The sequence below is a fragment of the Aotus nancymaae genome, unplaced genomic scaffold, assembly GCF_030222135.1.
Source record: "Aotus nancymaae isolate 86718 unplaced genomic scaffold, 86718_ANA_hifiasm-v0.15.2.pri h1tg000028l, whole genome shotgun sequence".
In the NCBI taxonomy this organism is placed as follows: domain Eukaryota; kingdom Metazoa; phylum Chordata; class Mammalia; order Primates; family Aotidae; genus Aotus; species Aotus nancymaae.
In genome coordinates this window covers 36378368-36398885 of record NW_026988441.1, presented here as the reverse complement: position 1 = coordinate 36398885, position 20518 = coordinate 36378368, and the positions used below count along the sequence as shown (strand labels likewise).

The 20518-nt window shown below is 53.8% G+C and overlaps 1 protein-coding gene across 1 annotated transcript in view; it reads right to left on the bottom strand.

Moving 5' to 3' along the window:
• FBN3 (fibrillin 3) overlaps positions 1-20284 on the bottom strand; it is an 88374-nt gene extending 68090 nt beyond the window's left edge. The window contains exons 1-17 of the mRNA XM_064381962.1: positions 20103-20284; positions 19894-19976; positions 18897-18995; positions 18629-18724; positions 17653-17748; positions 14421-14618; positions 14198-14323; positions 11036-11188; positions 10762-10944; positions 9080-9223; positions 8884-9003; positions 8658-8783; positions 4354-4476; positions 2956-3231; positions 2628-2681; positions 669-794; positions 458-583 (exon numbers count right to left, since the gene is read on the bottom strand). Coding sequence (XP_064238032.1) covers positions 458-583; positions 669-794; positions 2628-2681; positions 2956-3231; positions 4354-4476; positions 8658-8783; positions 8884-9003; positions 9080-9223; positions 10762-10944; positions 11036-11188; positions 14198-14323; positions 14421-14618; positions 17653-17748; positions 18629-18724; positions 18897-18995; positions 19894-19976; positions 20103-20269 — 2296 coding nt within the window. The 5' untranslated portion in view covers positions 20270-20284. The remainder of the gene's footprint in view (positions 1-457; positions 584-668; positions 795-2627; positions 2682-2955; positions 3232-4353; positions 4477-8657; positions 8784-8883; positions 9004-9079; positions 9224-10761; positions 10945-11035; positions 11189-14197; positions 14324-14420; positions 14619-17652; positions 17749-18628; positions 18725-18896; positions 18996-19893; positions 19977-20102) is intronic.
• Positions 20285-20518: the final 234 nt, after the last annotated feature.

Below are 20518 nucleotides of genomic sequence, written 5' to 3'. Positions count from 1 at the left end.
CTGAGTATGTATGTCTGTGTGCACATGCACACAGCATGTCTGAATGTATGTGTCTGTGTGTGTACACAGCATGTCAGCGTGTCTGGGTGTATGTATGCATGACGCATGCAACGTGCATGTCTGAATGTGGATGTGTGCATGATGTTTCTGAGTGTGTGTCTGTCTTGTGTACACGCCACATGCAGCATGGGTGCATGTGTGTGTGTCCACACTGCACGCAGCATGCATGCTGAGTATGTGTGTGCATGGCTCTGTGTCCACATCTCATGCAGCATGTGTATCTGAGCATGTGGATATGTGTGTGTACACACTACAGAAAGCATGTGTGTATGTGAATAGAGGTAACATGTAAGCATCTTTGAGCATGTACATGCCTGTGTGTCTGTGTGCACACGCCACATGCTGAGTGTGTCAGGGTATGTGTGTGTGCAGACCCATGTGAGCTGGGACCCTGTACCTTCACAAGTCTCCGTGTCCTGCCAGAAGCTGAAGCCCTGGGGGCAGGAGCAGCTGTAGCTGCCAGGGCTGTTCTGGCACCACCCGTTGTCACACAGGAGGCTGTTGAGGGCACACTCATCCAGGTCTGCGGGGTGGGGGTGGGAGAGAGGGGTGAGGGGTCTGCAGCAGGAGAGGCTGCCTACACATTCCCCGCCAGGTGCCATGCTCACCTGTGCAGTCCTTGCCCGAGGCACCTGCCTCATAACCCAGGTTGCAGATGCAGCGGTAGCTGCCCCAAAGGTTCTCACACATGCCATTGGCACAAACCTCAGGGTCCAGAGCACACTCGTTGATGTCTGCGGCAGGAGGGGGGTGTGTCAGCAGTGGCAGCAGGAGGGTGTGTCCCGGCGCACCAGGGATCTCTAGAAGTCAGATTCCCCAAGGCCAGAGCTCCAGCCCAGACCTGGCCTCATTTGCTCTAAACCAGGGTTTCTCAGCCTGGTCACTGCTGACATTTGGATCCGGATCATTTTTTGCTGCAAGGGGCTATCCTGTGTATTTTAGGATATCAAGCAGCTCCTGTGGCCTCCACCCATGAGACATGAGTAGCACTCCCCTGCCACCAGTATTAGTCTGGACATTGTCAAATGGCCTCAGTGGGGCAGGGGGCAAAATTATTCCGTTTGGAAATTGTGGAGCAAACATCCATACAGTCGTGCCATAATAAAAATAAAAGCAATTCTAGGCTGGATATGGTGACTGTCACCTGTAATCCCAGCGTTTTGGGGGGCCAAGGTGGGCAGATCACGAGGTCAAGAGATTGAGACCATCCTGGCCAACACGGTGAAACCCCGTCTCTACTAAAAATACAAAAAAATTAGCCGGGCGTGGTGGCACGCGCCTGTAATCCCAGCTACTTGGGAGGCTGAGGCGGAAGAATCGCTTGAACCCAGGAGGCGGAGGTTGCAGTGAGCCGAGATTGCACCACTGCACTCCAGCCTGAGTGACAGAGTGAGATCCTGTCTCAAAAAAAAAATTTACATATATATATTTTTTTTGAGATGGAGTCTCGCTCTGTCACCAGGCTGGAGTGCAGTGGTGCAATCTCGGCTCACTGCAACCTCCACCTCCCGGGTTCAAGCGATTCTCGTGACTCAGCCTCCCAAGTAGCTGGGATTACAGGTGTCTGCCACTGCTCCTAGCTAATTTTTGTCTTTTCAGTAGAGATGGGGTTTCACCATATTGGCCAAGCTGGTCTGGAATGCCTGGCCTCAAGTGATCCACAACCCTTGGCCTCCCAAAGTGTTGGATTACAGACATGAGCCACAGGGCCTGGCCGAAATTAATTTTTTAAAAAATTGGCTGGGCATGGCGGCTCATATCTGTAATCCCAGCACTTTGGGAGGCCAAGGTGGGTGAATCACTTGAGGCTCACAGTTCAAGACCAGCCTGGACAACATGGCAAAACTCCATCTCTACTAAAACAAACAAAAAAACAAAAATTAGCTGGGTGTGGTGGTGCATGCCTGTAATCCCAGCTATCCGGGAGGCTGAGGCAGGAGAATTGCTTGAACCCAGGAGGCAGAGGTTCCAATGAGCTGAGATCACGCCCCTGCATGCACTCCAGCCTGGATAACAGAGCAAAACTCTGTCTCAAAAAAAAAAGAGAAGAGAAAAGAAAAGAAAAACAAATTAGCAGGTCATGGTGGTGACTGCCTATAGTCCCAGCTACTCAGGAGGTATCGCTTGAGCCCACAAGGTGGTGGCTGCAGTGAGCCATGATTGCACCACATCGCTCCAGCCTGGGCAATACAGCAAGATCCCATCTCTAAAAAGGGTGGGAGGAAATAGGACACAGGGAGAATGCCATGTGAATATGGAGGCAGAGATGGGGTGACGCTTCTACGAGCCAATAAATGTCAAAGATTGCTGGCCACCACCGGAAGCTGGGGAGAGGTCCGGGACAGATTCTCCCTCAAGGCCTCCAAGGGAACCAGCCCCGCCAGCACCTTAATCTAGGACCTTGGCCTCCAGGAGTGTGAGAGAATCAACTTCTGTTGTTGAAGCCGTCCAATCTGGGGCATTTTGTTAAGGGAACCCCGGGCAAACTCCCACAGCCCCCAACCACAGCTCTCCCCACATATGGTAGGGCAGGCTGGCTGCTGCTTGGAGGGGCTGGGCTCACTTACCTCGACCATCCGTGGTAATGCCAAGCCCACTGCTGCACAGCGCCTGGAACTCCGCTGGGGGATAGAGGAGCAGAGCGAGATGGGTCAGGGAGCTTAGCCATGGCTTGGATTCAGCCATGGGCAAGGATGAGGCCCCCTGGTCTTGGGCAAGAGTGTGGGACTAAGACGCAACTCCACACCCCTGTGGGGGGAGAGCAACACCCTTCAGCCTCTTTTTGAAAACAGCCTCCACTCCACAGGAGCCACGACCCCCCACCACCGCACTCAAGGACCGATGGAAGCACTCAAAGCTGTGGAGGCGGTGGGGACCGGGCAGCCGGATGCTCACCAGAGTTCTTGGCAGGACAAAGCTTGCAGGGCTCCCCAAAACCGTGGTCCGGGTTGGCACAGCAGCACTCAGACTTGGTGACAGTGCTGGGGAAGGGGCGGGCGCAGGAGGCCTTCTCGATGGCCCCGTAGCAGGTGCTGCGCACGTGGGTATCCACACACATTCGGCCGTCCTTGCCCATCACCAGCCCCCCCAGGCACTGGCAGTGGAAGGAGCCCTCGGTGTTGGTGCAGTGGCCATTCACGCAGATGCCGGGCAGCTGGCACTCGTCAATGTCTGCAGAGGCCGTGGTGGCACAGGGATAGGTCCCATCCTGCTCCCCTCCTCCCCCCTTCCCGTCTCCCACCCTTTCCATCTTCCCAGCCATTCTGTTTCTTTCCTTTCCAGTTTTCAGTTGTCTGTGTCTCTGTCCTCTCCTCCTCTTGTCTCCCTCTTCACCTCCTCCTCCATTTCTCCCCATCTTTCTCTCTCTCCACCTTTAAACAATTTTCTTCAAGGCAGGGTCTGCCTCTGGGAAAGGAGTGCAGTAGCGCGATCATAGCTCACTTCAGCCTCCAACTTCTAGGCTCAAGTGATCCTGCTGCCTCAGCCTCCTGAGTAGCAGGGAGTACAGAAGTGAATATCCATGTTTGGCTAATTTTTAATTTTTTTTGGTAGAGATGAAGTCTCGCCGTGTTGCCCAGGCTGGTCTCAAACTTCTGAGCTCAAGTGGTCTTTCTGCCTCAGGCTTCCAAAGTGCTGGGATTACAGGTGCATGCTACTATACCCAGCTAATTTTTTTTTTTCAGGTAGAGATGGGGTCTGGCTATGTTGCCCAGGCTGGTCTCAAACTCCTGGCCTCAAGTGATCCTCCCATCTCAGGAGTGCTGGGATCACAGATGCACCTGGCCCCTCCTCACCTTATAATCCATTCCTTTTTTTTTTTGAGACAGAGTCTCACTCTTGTCACCAAGGCTGGAGTGCAATGGCACGATCTTGGCTCACTGTAACCTCCAGCTCCCAGGATCAAGCGATTCTCCCGCCTCGGCCTCCCAAGTAGCTGGGATTAAAGGCGAGCAGCACAACACCGGCTAATTTTGGTATTTTTAGTGGGGACGGGGTTTCACTGTGTTGGCCAGCCAGTCTTGAACTCCTAACCTCAAGTGATCCACCCACCTCGGCCTCCCAAAGTGCTGGGATTACAGGCGTGAGCCACGGCACCTGCCTCTTCTTTTCTTCCTTTTCTTGTTCTTCACTTCTTTTCTTTTTCCCCCTCCTCCTCTTTCTCTCCCGATCCCTTCTCTTCTCCCTCTCTCATGCCCGTCCCATCCCTGTTCGGTCCCTCTACACTTCCTTCCCCTCCCTCTGCTTCCCCATCTCCCTTCTCCCCTCTGCTGGCCAGTCTGGCTCGAGCCTCACCCATGCAGTAGCGGCCGTCAGGCGCCAGCAGGAAGCCAGGTTTGCAGAGGCAGGAGAAGCTGCCATCCTCGTTGAGACACACACCGTTGATGCACATGGTGCTAGTGGCACACTCGTTGTGGTCTGGGGACAGTAGGAGAGACTGGGTCCAGACAGGGGGCCAGGTGCCCACCGCACACTGGGACCCTCTATCTCCCTTCTCCAGGCTGCAGGGCTGAGCTCCCCAGGATCACTCCCTGGGCTGTGGGAGGCAAACAAGCTGTGGTTGTCTGTGACTGTGTTTGCTTATATATTTGTCTGCTGGGATGTGAGTTCCCCGGGACATGGCCCCTGTCTTGCTTGGACTGCATACAGTAGGTGCTGCATAAATATTTGCTCAAAGCTGAATAAAAGTGTTGGTGGTGGCACAACATTGGAAATTTATTAAATATCAGTGAATTGTTCATTTTTAAATGTTTAAATATTTTTTTAAATACAACATTTTTTTTTTTTGAGACCAAGTCTCACTCTTGTCGCCCAGGCTAGAGCACAATGGTGTGATCTCAGCTCACTGCAACCTCTGCCTCCAGGGTTCAAGCAATTCTCCTGCTTCAGCCTCCCAAATAGGGATTACAGGCATGCACCACCATGCCTGGTTAATTGTTTTTGTATTTTTAGTAGAGACGAGGTTTCACCATGTTGGCCAGGCTGGTCTTGAACTCCTGACCTCGTGATCCGCCTGCCTCGGCCTCCCAAAGTGCTGGGATTACAGATGTGAGCCACCTCGCCCAACCTCCTGTTCAACTTTAAATGATTAAATTTAGGTTGTGTGAGTCTCACTTCAATTTTATAAAAAGGAAAGGGGGAAAAAAAGTAAGAACATGGTCTAATTTCATGGAAGGTGGCAAGTGCAGAAATTAATTGTTTTCCAAAATGTCAGTTTTAAACAATAAAGGACAGAATGTACATTAAGAAAATAAATGCATGAAATGCCACCACAAAAGTTTGCACATGAACATTCACAGAAGCATTATTCCTAACACCAGGAAGTGAAAACAAACCAGTGTCCATCCACTGATGAATGAATCAACACACTGTGGTCTATTCATGCAAGGGAACTTCATTCAGCCATTAGAAAGAATGAAGAAGCCAGGCACGCTGGCTCCTGCCTGTAGTCCCAGCTACTCAAGTGGCTGAGGCGGGGGGATTGCTTGAGCCTGGGAGTTCAAGTCCAGCCTAGGCAACACAGTGAGATCCAATCTCAAAAAAACAAATACATGGCTGGGCGAGGTGGCTCACACTGTAATCCCAGCACTTGGGGAGGCTGAGGCAGGTGGATCACCTGAGGTCAGGGGTTTGAGACCAGCCTGGTCAACATGGTGAAACCCCGTCTCTACTAAAAATACAAAAAATAGCTGGATGTGGTGGCAAGCACCTATAATCCCAGCTACTAGGGAGGCTGAGGCAGAAGAATCGCTTGAACCCGGGAGGCAGAGGTTGCAGTGAGCCAAGATCGCACCATTGCACTCCAGCCTTGGTGACAGAGCAAGACTCAGTCTCAAAAATAAATAAATAAATAAATAAAAATAGGTATATATAGAGAGAGACAAGGTCTAGCTCTGTCACCCAGCCTGGAGTGCAGTGATGCAATCACAGCTCACTAAAGACCCAAACTCCTGGGTTCAAGTGATCCTCCTGCCTCAGCCTCCCAAGTAGCTGGGACTACAGGCACACGCCACCACGCCAGGCTATTTTTTGGGCTTTCTGTAGAGACAGGGTCTTGCTATGTTGTCCAGGCTGGTCTTGAACTCCTGGCCTCAAGTGACCCTCCTGCCTCAGCCTTACAAAGTGCTGGGATTACAGGTGTGAGCCCCCAAGCCTGGCATAAATTTTTTTTGTTTGTTTTGAGACTGAGTCTCGCTCTGTCACCCACACTGGAGTGCAGTGGTGTGATCTCAGCTCATTGCAGCCTCCGTCTCCAAAGTTCAAGCAATTCTCCTGCCTCAGCCTCCCAAGTAGCTGGGATTACAGGCATGTGCCACCATACCTGGCTAATTTTTGTATTTTTAGTAGTAACAGTTTCACACATTAGCCAGGCTGGTCTTGAACACCTGACCTCAAGTGATCCTCCCACTTCAGCCTCCCAAAGTGTTGGGATTATAAGCATGAGCTACCATGCCTGGCATAGAAACATATTTAATTTTTTAAAAAATGAAGCACCGCCAGGCGTGGTGGCTCAAGCCTGTAATCCCAGCACTTTGGGAGGCCGAGGCGGGTGGATCACGAGGTCAAGAGATCTAGACCATCCTGGTCAACATGGTGAAACCCCGTCTCTACTAATACAAAAAATTAGCTGGGCATGGTGGCGCGTGCCTGTAATCCCAGCTACTCAGGAGGCTGAGGCAGGAGAATTGCCTGAACCCAGGAGGCGGAGGTTGCAGTGAGCCGAAATCGCCCCATTGCACTCCAGCCTGGGTAACAAGAGCAAAACTCCGTCTCAAAAAAAAAAAAAAAAAAAAAAAATGAAGCACCAATACACGCTACAATATGATGCACCTTGAAAACATCATATTCAGCAAAAGAAGACAGTCACAAAAAGCCACGATTCCCTTTTGTCCAAAATGGGCAAATTAACTGAGTCAGAAAAACAATTTTCCTAGTGCCCAGGGCTGCAGGCGAGGACAGAGAATTTGCAGAGCGACTACTAATGAATATCAGGTTTGTTTCCGAGGTGAATAGGGTGTTTTCAAGTTGGACTGTAGTGATATTTGTCTGCCTCTGTGCATATACTAAAAACCACTGACTAGTACACTTCAAATGGCTAATTTTATGGTATATGAATTCTGTATCAAAAAATGTCAAAAATGTCTTTTTAAATGAAGGAATGCAGAAAGGATAGGATCCTTCCACACGAGGGAAGACTTGAAGGCGAATCTCCTGAGATAAGGTGACAGAGTCAAGGGGTCCCTTTCGGTTATGGGTTGTGGGAGCCAAGTCCCCTCTGGCCCCCACAAGCCATAACCCGCCTGTACCCCAGAGCAAGCCGATGGGGTGCTCTCCAAGGTCCTGATCTCAACTCTGTTTCTCTCTCTCTCTCTCTCTCTCTCCTCTCTCTCTCTCTCTCTCTCTCTCTCTATATATATATATATATATATATATATATATATATAAAAACATCGGCCAGGCTGTTCCAAGCCATCCTAGGACATGGAGGGACCCTGCTTCAGGCCAGGGTCGGGCGTTGCCAGTGTGGTCTTGCCCAAAAGACCCTTTCTTTTTCTTTTTTTCTTTTTCTTTTCTTTTTTTTTGTTGAGACTATTTCACTCTTGTTGCCCAGGCTGGAGTGTAGTGGTATGATCTTGGCTCACTGCAACCTCTGCCTCCTGGGCTCAAGTGATTCTCCTGCCTCAGCCTCATGAGTAGCTGAGATTACAGGTGTTTGCCACCATGCCTGGCTAATTCTTTGTATTTAGTAGAGACGGGGTTTCACCATGTTGGTCAGGCTGGTCTCAAACTCATGACCTCAGGTGATCCATCTGTCTCAGCCTCCCAAAGTGCTGGGATTACAGGGCATGAGCGACCACACCCAGCCTTCTTCTTCTTTTTCTTCTTCTTTTTTTAATTAGGAGATGGAGTCTTGCTTTAAACAGCCAGGCTGGAGTGCAGGGGCATGATTACAGGTCGCTGCAGCCTCGACCTTTTTGGCTCAAGAGATTCTCCTGCCTCAGCCTTGCAAAGTGTTGGGATTACAGGCATGACCCACCAAGGCTGGCCCCAAAAGTTTCTTCCTTGCAATTCACAGAATAAATTCAGGAAGGAAGAAATGAAAAGGGGAGTCAGGGTGGTCAGGAGATAAGAAGGGTCTAAGGTGGGCTACTGAGTTCAGAGGTGAGCAGAGGAGACATCGTAAAAAGGGAGGTGGGTTTTGGGACAGAGTGAAGATTTTTTGTTTGTTTTTCTGAGACAGTTTTGCTGTCTCCCAGGCTGGAGTACAATGGTGCAATCTTGGCTCACTGCAACCTCCACCTCCTCCCGGGTTCAAGTAATTCTCCTGCCTCAGCCTCCTAAGTAGCTGGGATTATAGATGTGCACCACCATGCCCGGCTAATTTTTGTATTTTTAGTAGAGACGGGGTTTCACCATGTTGACCAGGCTGGTCTCGAACTCCTGACCTCTGATGATCCACCCGCCTCGGCCTCCCAAAGTGCTGGGATTACAGGCATGAGCCACCATGCCTGGCCAGGGCAGAGTGAAGATTTGAGGTGGCTGAAAAAGGCAGCATTGGGGCCCAGAAGCCCCTGCCTACCCTCCCACTCTCAACTCACCCACACAGTTCTTGCCGTCAGGGCTGAGCTCAAAGCCTGCATTGCAGACACACTGGAAGCTGCCCTCCGTGTTGACACAGCGGCCCAGGTGACAAAGGCCACCACTGACAATGCACTCGTCCACATCTGCAGGGAAGGGAGGTGGGCCATCAGGAGGTGCCCCCAACCTTCCAAGCCTGAGCCAGACCCCCCACCATCACCCCCACTCTCGGATGGATGGCCGTACCCACGCATGCCTGCCTGGTGAGCGTGGCCTGGAAGCCCGGGTGGCACCGGCAGTGGTAGGTGCCGGGGATGTTGACGCAGTCACCCTGGTGGCAGGGGCTGCTGGTGCATTCGTCTACATCTGAGGGGAGAGGACCCTGAGCCCCAGCCGCAGCAGGGCAGTGAGAACACCCCCCCTCCACCCGGCCGCGGCTCACCGATGCACTCGCCACGCACGTCCTGAGTGTAACCCACATTACACTCGCAGCGGTAGCTGGAAGGCGTGGGCAGGCAGCGGCCATTCAGACACAGATTGGTGAAGTGTCGGCAGATGTCAATGGTCTGGTTCAGGGTAGTAGTGCCTGCTGGTGAGGCCCGCAGAGGCATCTGAGCAGCGGCTGGTCCCACCCCAGTCTGGAGCCCAGATACCCCCTCTGAGCCTGGGACCCTGCCCTGGCTTATATCCTGCCCCCTATGCCCCGGAGAGTCCTGCCTTAGATTCAGAACTCCAACTTGGGCCCCCTCCAACCTGGGGCCTGGATCCCTCCAACCTGGGGTCTAGATCCCTCCAACCTGGGGTCTGGATCCCTCCAACCCGGGGCCAGCATCCCTCCAACCTGGGGTCTGGATCCCTCCAACCTGGGGTCTGGATCCCTCCAACCTGGGGCCTGGATCCCTCCAACCCGGAGCCAGCATCCCTCCAACCTGGGGTCTGGATCCCTCCAACCCGGGGCCTGGATCCCTCCAACCCGGGGCCAGCATCCCTCCAACCTGGGGTCTGGATCCCTCCAACCCAGGGCCAGCATCCCTCCAACCTGGGGTCTGGATCCCTCCAACCTGGGGTCTGGATCCCTCCAACCTGGGGCCTGGATCCCTCCAACCCGGAGCCAGCATCCCTCCAACCTGGGGTCTGGATCCCTCCAACCCGGGGCCAGCATCCCTCCAACCTGGGGTCTAGATCCCTCCAACCTGGGGCCAGCATCCCTCCAACCTGGGGCCAGCATCCCTCCAACCTGGGGTCTGGATCCCTCCAATCTGGGGCCTGGATCCCTCCAACCCGGGGCCAGCATCCCTCCAACCTGGGGTCTGGATCCCTCCAACCTGGGGCCTGGATCCCTCCAACCCGGGACCAGCATCCCTCCAACCTGGGGCCTGGATCCCTCCAACCCGGGACCAGCATCCCTCCAACCTGGGGCCAGCATCCCTCCAACCTGGGGTCTGGATCCCTCCAACCTGGGGCCTGGATCCCTCCAACCTGGGCCTAGAGATGCCTGTGGACTCCTACTCTGTGCCCAAATCCTCGCTGTGGGGCAAGACCCCACCCCAGGCCTAAATCCTCCATCTCAGACCCCCACACCAGGCCCAAACTCCCCACCCAAAGCCCAAATCCTGGCTTATTTTTATTTTTAGAGACAAGGTCTCACTCTGTCACCCAGGTTGGAGAGCAGTGGCACAATCACAGCTCACTGCAGCCTCCAACTCCTGGGCTCCGGCAATCCTCCTGCCTCATCCTCCTGAGTAGCAGGGACTACTGGTGCACATTACCACACCTAGTTAATTTTAAATTTGCTGTAGAGACAGGGTCTTGCTATGTTGCCCAGGCTGGTCTCAGACTCCTGGCCTCAAGTAATCCTTCCACCTCAGCCTCCCAAAGTACTGGGATTACGGGCATGAGCCGCTGTGTCTGGTCCAAACTCTAACTCTAAGGACCAGATTCTCCAGTTACCTCCATCCTCATCCACTATGGGCACTTTCATTCCTGCTAGCTGGGCCAGGAGCCCCCCCCAAAGCCCTGACCCTCTCTCTGAGGCCTGGACACCCTCCCTGTTCAGAGCTCTCTCCCCAGATCCAAGTCCACCCTTCAAGTTTTGGAACTTTCCTCTCAAGCCCCAGGCCTCACCAATATTAGAGTTGCCAGGACCCAGGCTGGGGACCCCACGCCCATTGGAGCCATGAGGGTTGAGTCGCGCTGGTCCAAGGGCAGGACCCATGCCATTGGATCTGAAACCCAGGAGGCCAGGGAAGAGGCCAGGGTGGCCAGGTAGCAGCGGCAGTGCCGGGGTGCACAGTTGCTGGAACTCATCTGCAAGGAACCAGGGTTAAGGCCAGGCCCTTGGTCCTGCCCTGTCCCCTCCTCCCCGTGCCCAGCCCTGCAGGTTGCAGCTCTTACTCACTGGAACCCCGAGGAGGACACAGCTCAGGGGCTGGGCCAGCCCCCCAGCACCTGCCCTTGTCGCAGCAACACTGCCTGTGAGTGTAGTAGCCGGGGAGATCTCTGGCACAGCGGCCCCCAAAAAGCACCGAGAAGCAGGTGCCGACCCGGTGGTCTGCAAAAGATCAGAGAGTGAGCCCATGAGCACAGAACATTGGTGGCCAGGCCTGGATCCAAATCCCAGCTGTAGCAGCACCGCCTGTAGGATGGGTCTGTTTGTCTGTGCCTCAGTTTCCCCTCCATAAAATGGGGATTCTTGGAGCATCCGCCTCACCTGAGAAAAGTATTACCTGGATGAAAAGTCTGACATAGTCCAGATGCAGTGGCTCATGCCTGTAAACCCAGCACTTTGGGAAGCCGAGGCAAGTGGATCACTTGAGGTCAGGAGTTCAAGACCAGCCTGGCCAACACAGCAAAACGCCATCTCTACTAAAAATACAAAACTTAGCCAGGCGTGGTGGCTAGCACCTGTAATTCAAGCTACTTGGGAGGCTGAGGCAGAAGAATTGCTTCAACTCAGGAGGTGGAGGTTGCAGTGAGCCGAGATCTTGCCACTGCACTCCAGCCTGGGAGACAGAACAAGACTCTGTTTCAATAAACAATAAATAAATAAGTAAATAAATAAAAGTTTGACATGTGGCCAGTGCCCGCTCAGTGCCATCTCTTATTACCAAGATTTCCAAATTATCACACAGAGGTACTGAGCTTCCCATTGCTGCAGGCATCCAGCTGCACCAAGGAAGACCCACTGGCAGGGAAGGACTGCCCCGGTGGGAGACCAGGCAGGGCCACCAAGATCTACAGCTGTGTGTCTTTGCTGGCTGACTGCAGGCATTACAGGGAAGCCTACAAGACTGTGAATTTCAGAAAGGGGCCCCAAGGAGTAGAGGGGTGGATTGACAGCCACTGCCCTGGGGAGACTGAGGCAGAGAGGCTCCCCAGGTATGCGAACCACCAACACTCTTCCACTTCCCACAGACCCCTCAAGGTCAATGGCTTTAAGCAGCGATCGGATTTCTCAGGCTGTGGCTTAAAGAGAATATTTTTAGGCTTAAAAACGCACAAAGCTTGGCAGGTGGCCTACAGTTTAAAAAGCTCCTCCCAGCAGCTGGGAGGGCCACTGACAGCCGCCCCGACCTGCCCCAAACTGGGCAAAAACGCAAATGTTTCCACTTCCCTAGTCCCTGCCCTGTGCACCTGGGGGCCCCCAGGTACCTGTGTGGGAATCAGGGTTTTTCATTCTCAGCCTCATCATAGCCCCTCAAAGGGGGCTGGGCCTGTCTAGACGAGGTGAGGTCAACAGACTCCTCCAAATTTAGACAGCTGCAAAAGCAGGAGAAGGACGGGAAACCCAATTTCCCAATCTCAGGGAATCCAACAGGCAACACTCCCTCAAGCAAGAAAGATAGAATATAAGAATTTTAACAAAAATGGTTGGGTGCAGTGGCTCATGCCTGTAATCCCAGCACTCCGGGAGGCCGAGACCTGAGGTCAGGAGTTCAAGACCAGTCTGGCCAACACAGTGAAACCCCATCTTTACTAAAAATACAAAAATTAGCCAGGCATAGTGGTGGAGGGCACCTGTAATCCCAGCTACTTAGAAGACTGAGGCAGGAGAATCGCTTGAACCAGGGAGACAGTGGTCACAATGAGCCAAGATTGCACCACTGTGCTCCAGCCTGGGTAACAGAGCGAGACTCTGTCTCAAAACAAGAAAATAAAAGAATGTTAACAGAAATGATCCTGTGATTACTGTAAGTGTACACTGTAACAGCCTCCACCTCACCTGGTGTCCATGAATGTGTCCTAAGTATTCTCTTAATACTTAATGCAAATTACTTAATGCAATTACTTAATACTTAATGCAAATTAAAGTAATGCAAATTACTCCCCAAATTATATCTTACTCAATCTTCACTGAGCTAGGTACTGCTATTAGCTACCATTTTATAGATGGGAAAATTGAGGCACAGACAGGTTAAGTCACTTGCCCAAGGTCACAGGGTCTGCGAGCAGCTCTGGGTGGGAACCCCAGACTGATTCCAAAGACTACGTTCAGAGGCTGGATTTTCTTTCTTTTTTATATATTTATTTATTTATTTATTTATTTTTGAGACAGAGACTTGCTCTGTGGCCCGGAGGCTGAAGCGCAGTGCAGTGGTGCCAGCTCGGCTCACTTCACCTCTGCCTTCTGGGTTCAAGCGATTATCTTGCCTCAGCCTCCTGAGTAGCTGGGACTACAGGCACGCGCCACCATGCCCAGCTAATTTTTGTATTTTTAGTAGAGACAGGGTTTTACCATGTTGGCCAGGATGGTCTCGATCTTTTGACCTTGTGATCCACTCACTTCAGCCTTCCAAAGTGCTGGGATTACAGGCGTGAGCCACTAAGCCCGCCCAAGAGGCTGGTTTTTCAAATCCAGGGTCTGCTCTTTAGCAGCTGAGAGAGGCCCCCACAGTCCAGGGGATGTGTCCAGAGGTACCCCTAATGCCAGCTATGACACCCCCCATGGCAGACACCTAGAAAGCCTGGAGTTGGCCACAGCATACTGGCTGAACTCCAAACACAATATTCTCAGCCCTCCCTGCTAGTGGCCTAGCCTGAGGGCCTGGGGTGATGCTGGAGAACCTCCAAGCCTCCTCCTGTCTCCCCTAACCAGGATGCTGCCCATCCTCCAACACCAGCGTTCAGGTTCCTGGCCAGCCCTGCTGACTACAGGCAGCTTCTAGGGCCTGATGCCCAGCTCATCAAGACAGCAAAAGAAGGCCAGGCGAGGTGGCTCATGCCTGTAATCCCAGCACTTTGGGAGGCTGAGGTGGGCAGATCATGAGGTCAGGAGATTAATTTTTTGTATTTTAGTAGAGACAGGGTTTTACCGTGTTAGCCAGGATGGCTAACCCGTCTCTCATACCCTGTCTCTACTAAAATACAAAAAATTAGCAGGGTGTGGTGGCACATGCCTGTCGACCCAGCTACTCAGGAGGCTGAGGCAGGAGAATCGCTTGAACTGGGGAGGCGGAGGTTGCCGTGAGCCGAGATCACGCCACTGCACTCCAGGGAGCCTAAGCTGCCCAGGACACAAAACACAGGTGAGGTCCCAGGTCGTCCCCCTCCAGTCACCCACCTTCACATGCAGCACTGCTGTCACTGAGCTGGTGTCCAGTGGGACAGCGGCAATGGAAGGAGCCCACCGTGTTCACGCAGCTGCCTCCCTGGCACAGACCTGGCACGGCCTGGCACTCATCCACATCTGCAAGGACAAAGCCCAGCAATGGAGTGAGAGGCCCATCAGAGGGAAGAACCAAGGTGGCCAAGGGTTCCCACTCAGCCCTGACCCCACGACTTACCTTGGCAGGCCCCCGTGTAGATATTGGGGATGAAGCCGCGGCGGCAGGGGTGTGGCTGTGCAGGGCAAAGTTCACATGGAAGGCCCCAGGCGCGGCCCACAGTGGCACAGCAAAGCGCCTTGGTGCACACGAGGCCCGTCAGCTGATGCTGACACCCCTCGGGGCCCACTTGGCCAAAGCAGGGTCCCATCCGATAATCTGCAGGACAGACAGATGTGGGCACCTGGCTGAGGGCTGCCCTGTCTAGAGATCTCTGTGTCTCTGACACCTCAGCCTCCCTGCACCCACACACCAGGCTTTACTTATGCTGTCCCCCTTCCTGAATAGAATGCCTTTCCTCCCCTTTCCCTACCTAACGAACTCCTATTCACCCTTCAAAACCATTTTTCTTCAAAGCATTTCCTGACCAACTTCCAAGAGAGACCAGGATCTACAAGCCCATACAGCTCAGGGTCTGTCTGAACACCCTGTCTGAACTGATGGGACTCCTTCCCCAGGCCCGTCCTCCTTTCAGGCCTAGGCAGAGACCCACGGATGCCCAGCTACAAAGTATGTCTAGTCCTTGCACACACGCCTGGCCCTGCCATATCGCCCAGACTTGAGGAGGGATCTATTATCTGCCCAAATTCTCTAGACCCCCAACATCACATCCTCAATCCCCATCAGGCCCAGCCCAAGGTGACTGCATTGGTTCCCCCAACCCCAGTACATGAGCCCAGATGTGACTTCTTGTCTCTCTTCTCCAGATGTTTCCAATAAAGGAGTTAGCTCTCAAACAAGGGCAGCCCCTCCCAAGAGAAGAAGCCAGAGTCACTCCCAACCCAGGCCCCATAAGGAGGAGGGGCTTCACAGAGACCCCCCCACCCCCCCGGCTGTCCTGATGCCCCAAGCCAAAACCCAATGCCTGGAACCTCCCCCACTCCACCTCCCTCTGACTCTCCCTCTGCCACCCAGAGCTTGGGCAGCCTCCAACAGCTCATATTCCAATTCCGCAGTTTCCAAAAGCCCACCCTTGAACCCAGGTCACTTCCCCAGCCCCTCCAGCTTCTATTCCCCGGGTCCTACCCATCCTCGCCTTCCTGGGCCAAAACACCACAGCAGGCACTCGGATGCCTCCTGCAATGGAAACTCTCGCAAGCCTGGACTTCCCTGACGCTACCCACTCCTCTTTTTCTTTCTCAGCCTCCCATGGGCTCTGTTTTTTCTGTTTGTGTTTAAATGCCCAGGTTGCCATCTCTGCTGGGCCTTCCTTCTCTCCTGGGGATCCTCAGCTGCGTCCCAGGCTTCAGTCCCCACAGACAGAGCAGCCCCCACCACTGTCTCTGCCCCAGGCCTGAGTGTCCAGCTGTGGACCCTCGACCAACACTGAGCTCAGAGTCTTCCTCCTCCCTGCCAGGGTGTGCTGCCACCTTCCCCCAACCAGTTTTCAAATCAAGCCTGGGGTTCATCTTGACTCCTTCCCTCTTTTCTCCCCACCCCTGCCACACCTCACTGCTCACAAAAGACATCACTGTGTCCACTCTCCTTTTTTCCTTTTTTCCTTTTTTTTTTTTTTGAGACAGGGTCTTGCTCTGTCTTCCAGGCTGGAGTGCAGTGGCGCGATCTTGGCTCACTGCAACCTCTGCCTCCTGGGTTCAAACAATGTTTGTGCCTCAGCCTTCCAAGTACCTGGGACTATGGGACTATAGGCACACGCTACCATGCCCAGCTAAATTTGTTTTTGTGGGTTTTTTTTTTTTCCCCAAGATGGAGTCCAGCTCTGTCACCTAAGCTGGAGTGCAGTGGCACAATCTCAGCTCACTGGAATCTCCGCCTCCCAGGTTCAACCGATTCTCCTGCCTCAGCCTCTCAAGTAGCTGGGACTACAGGTTTGTGCCAGTATTTTTAGTACAGACGGGGTTTTACCATGTTAGCCAGTATGGTCTCCATCTCCTGACCTCATGATTCACCTGCCTCCGCTTCCCAAAGTGCTGGGATTACAGGCGTGAGCCACCGCGCCCGGCCTTTTTTTTTTTTGGTATTTTTAGTAGAGACGCCTTTTGCCATGTTGGTCATGGCTAGTCTCAAACTCCTGGCCTCAAGTGATTTGGCCACCTTGGCATCCCAAAATAGTGGGATTACAGGCATGAGCCACCGTGCCTGGCTTCTTTTCTGTCTTCTTCTTCTTTTTTTCTTTTTAAGAGCGATAGGGTCTGGTTCTGTCGCCCAGGCTGAAATGCAGTGGCTCTACCATGGCTCACTGCAGCCTTGAACTGCTGGGCTCATGCAATCCTCCCACTTCAGCCTGAGACTACAGGTGTACACCACCACGCCTGGCTATTTTTCACTTTTTGTAGGGATGGCGTCTCACTATGTTGCTCAGGCTGGTCTCAAACTCCTGATACATCCACCCTCTTAATTTTGGTAACAACCTATCAGCAGGTGATCCCACCCAACTTAGCCCTCTTAAAATGGGATCACCTTTAAGAGTTAGGGTGACCAGGCGCAGGGGCTCACGCCTATAATCCCAGCATTTTGGGAGGCCGAGGTGGATGGATCACTTGAGGCCAGGAGTTCGAGACCAGCCTGGACAACATGTCTCTACTAAAAATACAAAAATTAGCTGGGCTTGGTGAGGCATGCCTGTAATCCCAGCTACTGGGGAGACTAAGGCAGGAGAATCTCTTGAACCTGGGAGGCGGAGGTTGTGGTGAGCCGAGATCGCGCCACTACTCTCCAGACTGGGTGACAGCAAAATTCCATCTCAAAAAAAAAAAAAAAAAAAAGTCAGTGTGCAATAAAGAGGGGATGTGCCCATCTCATGAGGTCCAATCTACCCTATCATATCCAGCTGAGGGGTCTCCTCCTTCAGGAAGCCCTCCCTGACTCCCTTCCACGGAGCAGATGGTTTCTCTGTCCTTCACATGCTCCAGGGCTGCCCCAACCCTTGTCTTAGCCTTGATCGCCCCAGATGAGAATCTTCTGCCTGCAGTTTCTTCTCCCTGCCCCTCAGACCGGCGCATCCTCTCTCTTTCCTACCAGACTCCAACACAGGCCCACGATCAGAGCCAGTGAATAACAGATGTTTTGGAGAAAGATTAGCAAATGAAAGAAATGTCCTCACACTGCCCCAGCTGCGAGAAGGAGGCCAGCTGGGCCCTCTCAAGGCCTGGCCATGTCTCAGGGGCTTCCAGGAAACTTCCTTCCCTCCGCAGAGTCCCCTGTCTGCCCTCCACCCCCGTGTGCTTGGTACCTCTTTCACACTGAGGTCCCACGAAGCCGTACACACAGGCACAGTGGTTGGGGCCAATGCAGCGACCCCTGTTGTGGCATCCGCGGTCACAGATGGCTGTGGAGGGAGAGAGGGAGGTGGCCAGAGTTTCCCCACTTCCAGCAGCAGAGAGAGCTGGGGTTCACAGCAATCCCATCTTACCCAGGAATCCCCAGGATCTGGCCCAGTCGAATGATAAGACTGAGGCCGGGTGTGGTGGCTCATGCCTGTAATCCCAGCACTTTGGGAGGCCAAGGCAGGTGGATCACCTGAGGTCAGGAGTTTGAGACCAGCCTGACCAACATGATGAAACCCCATCTCTACTAAAAACACAAAAATTAGCCAGGCGTAGTGGTATGTGCCTATAATCCTAGCTACTCGGGAGGATGACTCAGGAGAATTGCTCGAACTTGGGAAGCAGAGGTTGCAGTGAGCTGAGATTGCACCACTGTACTCCAGCCTGGGCAGGAGACTGAGATCACATCTCAAGGAAAAAAAAAAAAAAAAGGCAGGTGCTCGTGCCTGTAATACCAGCACTTTGGGACGCTGAGGTGACTGGATCACAAAGTCAGGAGTTTGAGACTAGCCTGGCCAACATGGCGAAACCCCGTCTCTACTAAAAATACAAAATATTAGCCAGGACTGGTGGCAGACACCTGTAATCTCAGCTACTCGGGAGGCTGAGGCAGAATTGCTTGAATCCGGGAGGCAGAGGTTGCAGTGAGCCGAGATCGTACCATTGCACTCCAGCCCGGGTGACAATGCGAGACTCTGTCTCAAAAAAAAAAAAAAGAAAAAGAAAAAGACTGTGAAGACTGTGACAATAAGCATGTCCCCTGCAATCTCCAGTCCAGGAAGAAGGACCCCTGGGCAGTAGACAGGTAGTAGCAGAGACTGGTGCTCTGGGATCACAGTTCTGGGTGTGCAAAGGGGCAGGGAGTCCCACAGGGATACTCACGCTGACCACACACGGTGCCCGTGTAGCCCCTCTGACACAGACAGGATGCCCCACGGCAGGTGCCCCCATTCATACAGCTCACACTGCACCCTGACCCTGGGAACAGGAAGGTGGAGCGCACACAGTAAGGTGGAGACGGGCCCCACGATGCCCTCCCGGGAAGGCTGCGGGACTAGGCGTGCTCAGCCCCACTCCTGTCTTTCAACAAAAGCAGCCCGGAGCCCTGTGATCTTCTTCCCCCTCCCCCAAGAGGCCACTCCTCGCTCACCTAGGCTCACCCCGCAGCTGGGAGCCAGTGTCCCATCCACACAGGTGCACAGGTTGGGCTGGGAGCAGAATCCCTCGCCGCAGGCGTGCCTACAGATGGCTGGACGGGTGCAGCGGGCGGCAGTCAAGACCAGGACCGAGGCTGGGCTGTCCCTGTTTCATCGGTGTCCAGGCTGGCCGGAACACCTGACTGAACACCTGGCTGGACTCTGCCGGTCATCTGCATCCCCAGCTCTGCTCATAGCACACCCCACCCCTGTTTTCATGGGACGTCCCCTGACTCCCGGGCTGGGCTGGGCAGGTGGTGTGACCCAGGCTGTGGGTTGGGAGTTGTGCTAGAGCCATCGGGACAGAACGCTGTTTGGGTCAGAACTGCTGAGCTGTGAGGACAGAGCTGGAGATGCTGGGGTCCTGGATACTGTGATGGGGTGTCTCCTGGGAAGTGGAGGCAGATTCCGGAGACACAGACAGAGGGTGAGGCCAGAGAGAGACACAGAGAAAGAGAGAGAAAGAGACTCAGAGAAAGAGAGAATCAGATAGGTAGATAGACAGTAACCAACAGAGAGAGGCCAGGTGCGGTGGCTCACACCCGGAATCCTAACACTTTGGGAGGCTGAGATGGGAGGATCACTTGAGGCCAGAGTTCAAGATCAGCCTGAAGAATACAGAGACCCCCATCTCTAAAAAAATAATAATAATAAAGAAAAGAAACCAACAGAGAGAGACATGAGCAGAGATGAACAGAGAGAGGCAGAGACAAAGCAAGCGAACCAGAGAGACAGGCAGACAAACAGCGAGACAGAAACGAGGTTTTAGGGCAAAGGAAATGAATGTGGCAGGTTGGCCTGGAAGCCTGAGGACAGATGCAAGGGCCGTTCCTGTGGTTCAGCCAGAGGCCCCTGGCTAAGTCCCCTTGTAAACAGAGCTGGACCTGCAGGCAGGTAAGAGTGTCTCTGGCCGGTGCCCCGCCCCCACCTCCAGAAGGCAGCAGCACTCACGCACGACACACTGGCTCCTGCCGGGGAATGTCCTCCAGCCGGGACAGCAGTAGGCGTGGAAACGGGAGCCACACACATTCGGCCTTTGGGGACAGCAGGATGTGTCTGGTGAGCCCCTGGCCGGGTTCACAGCCCCCGAGCATTCCCCTGGACCCAGGACGGCCCAATCCACACCAAAGGGGTCTCCCAGCATCCCAGGTACCACGCACCCCTGCAAGATGCCTGGGCTGCCCCGCCTCCGCACACGTCCAGGACCTGCAGCCTCCGGGGCCCCATCCCAGCGGCCTTGGCCACCCGCCATGCACGACAGAGCCGAGCAGGCCAGCAGGAGCCGGGCCAGTGGGCCCCTTGCCAAACACAGACCCACCAGAGTCATGACGTGTCCCCTGGAGGCTGCGGAGAGGAAGCAGAGTCAGCCCCAGAAGAACCCTCAACCCTGGTCATGGGGCACCCCACACAACTAGGAGGCTGGGGTGATTGCCAAATGGGGCAGCCCCGGGGCCTGTGGGAGCCCAGGGAGGCATTCAGCCCTGACCGGGGAGCAGTGAACAGTCAGAGGAGGCTTCCTGGAGGAGGTGGGGTTGAGGGTGCACAGCCAAGACAAGGCGGTTGTGGGACATGGAGG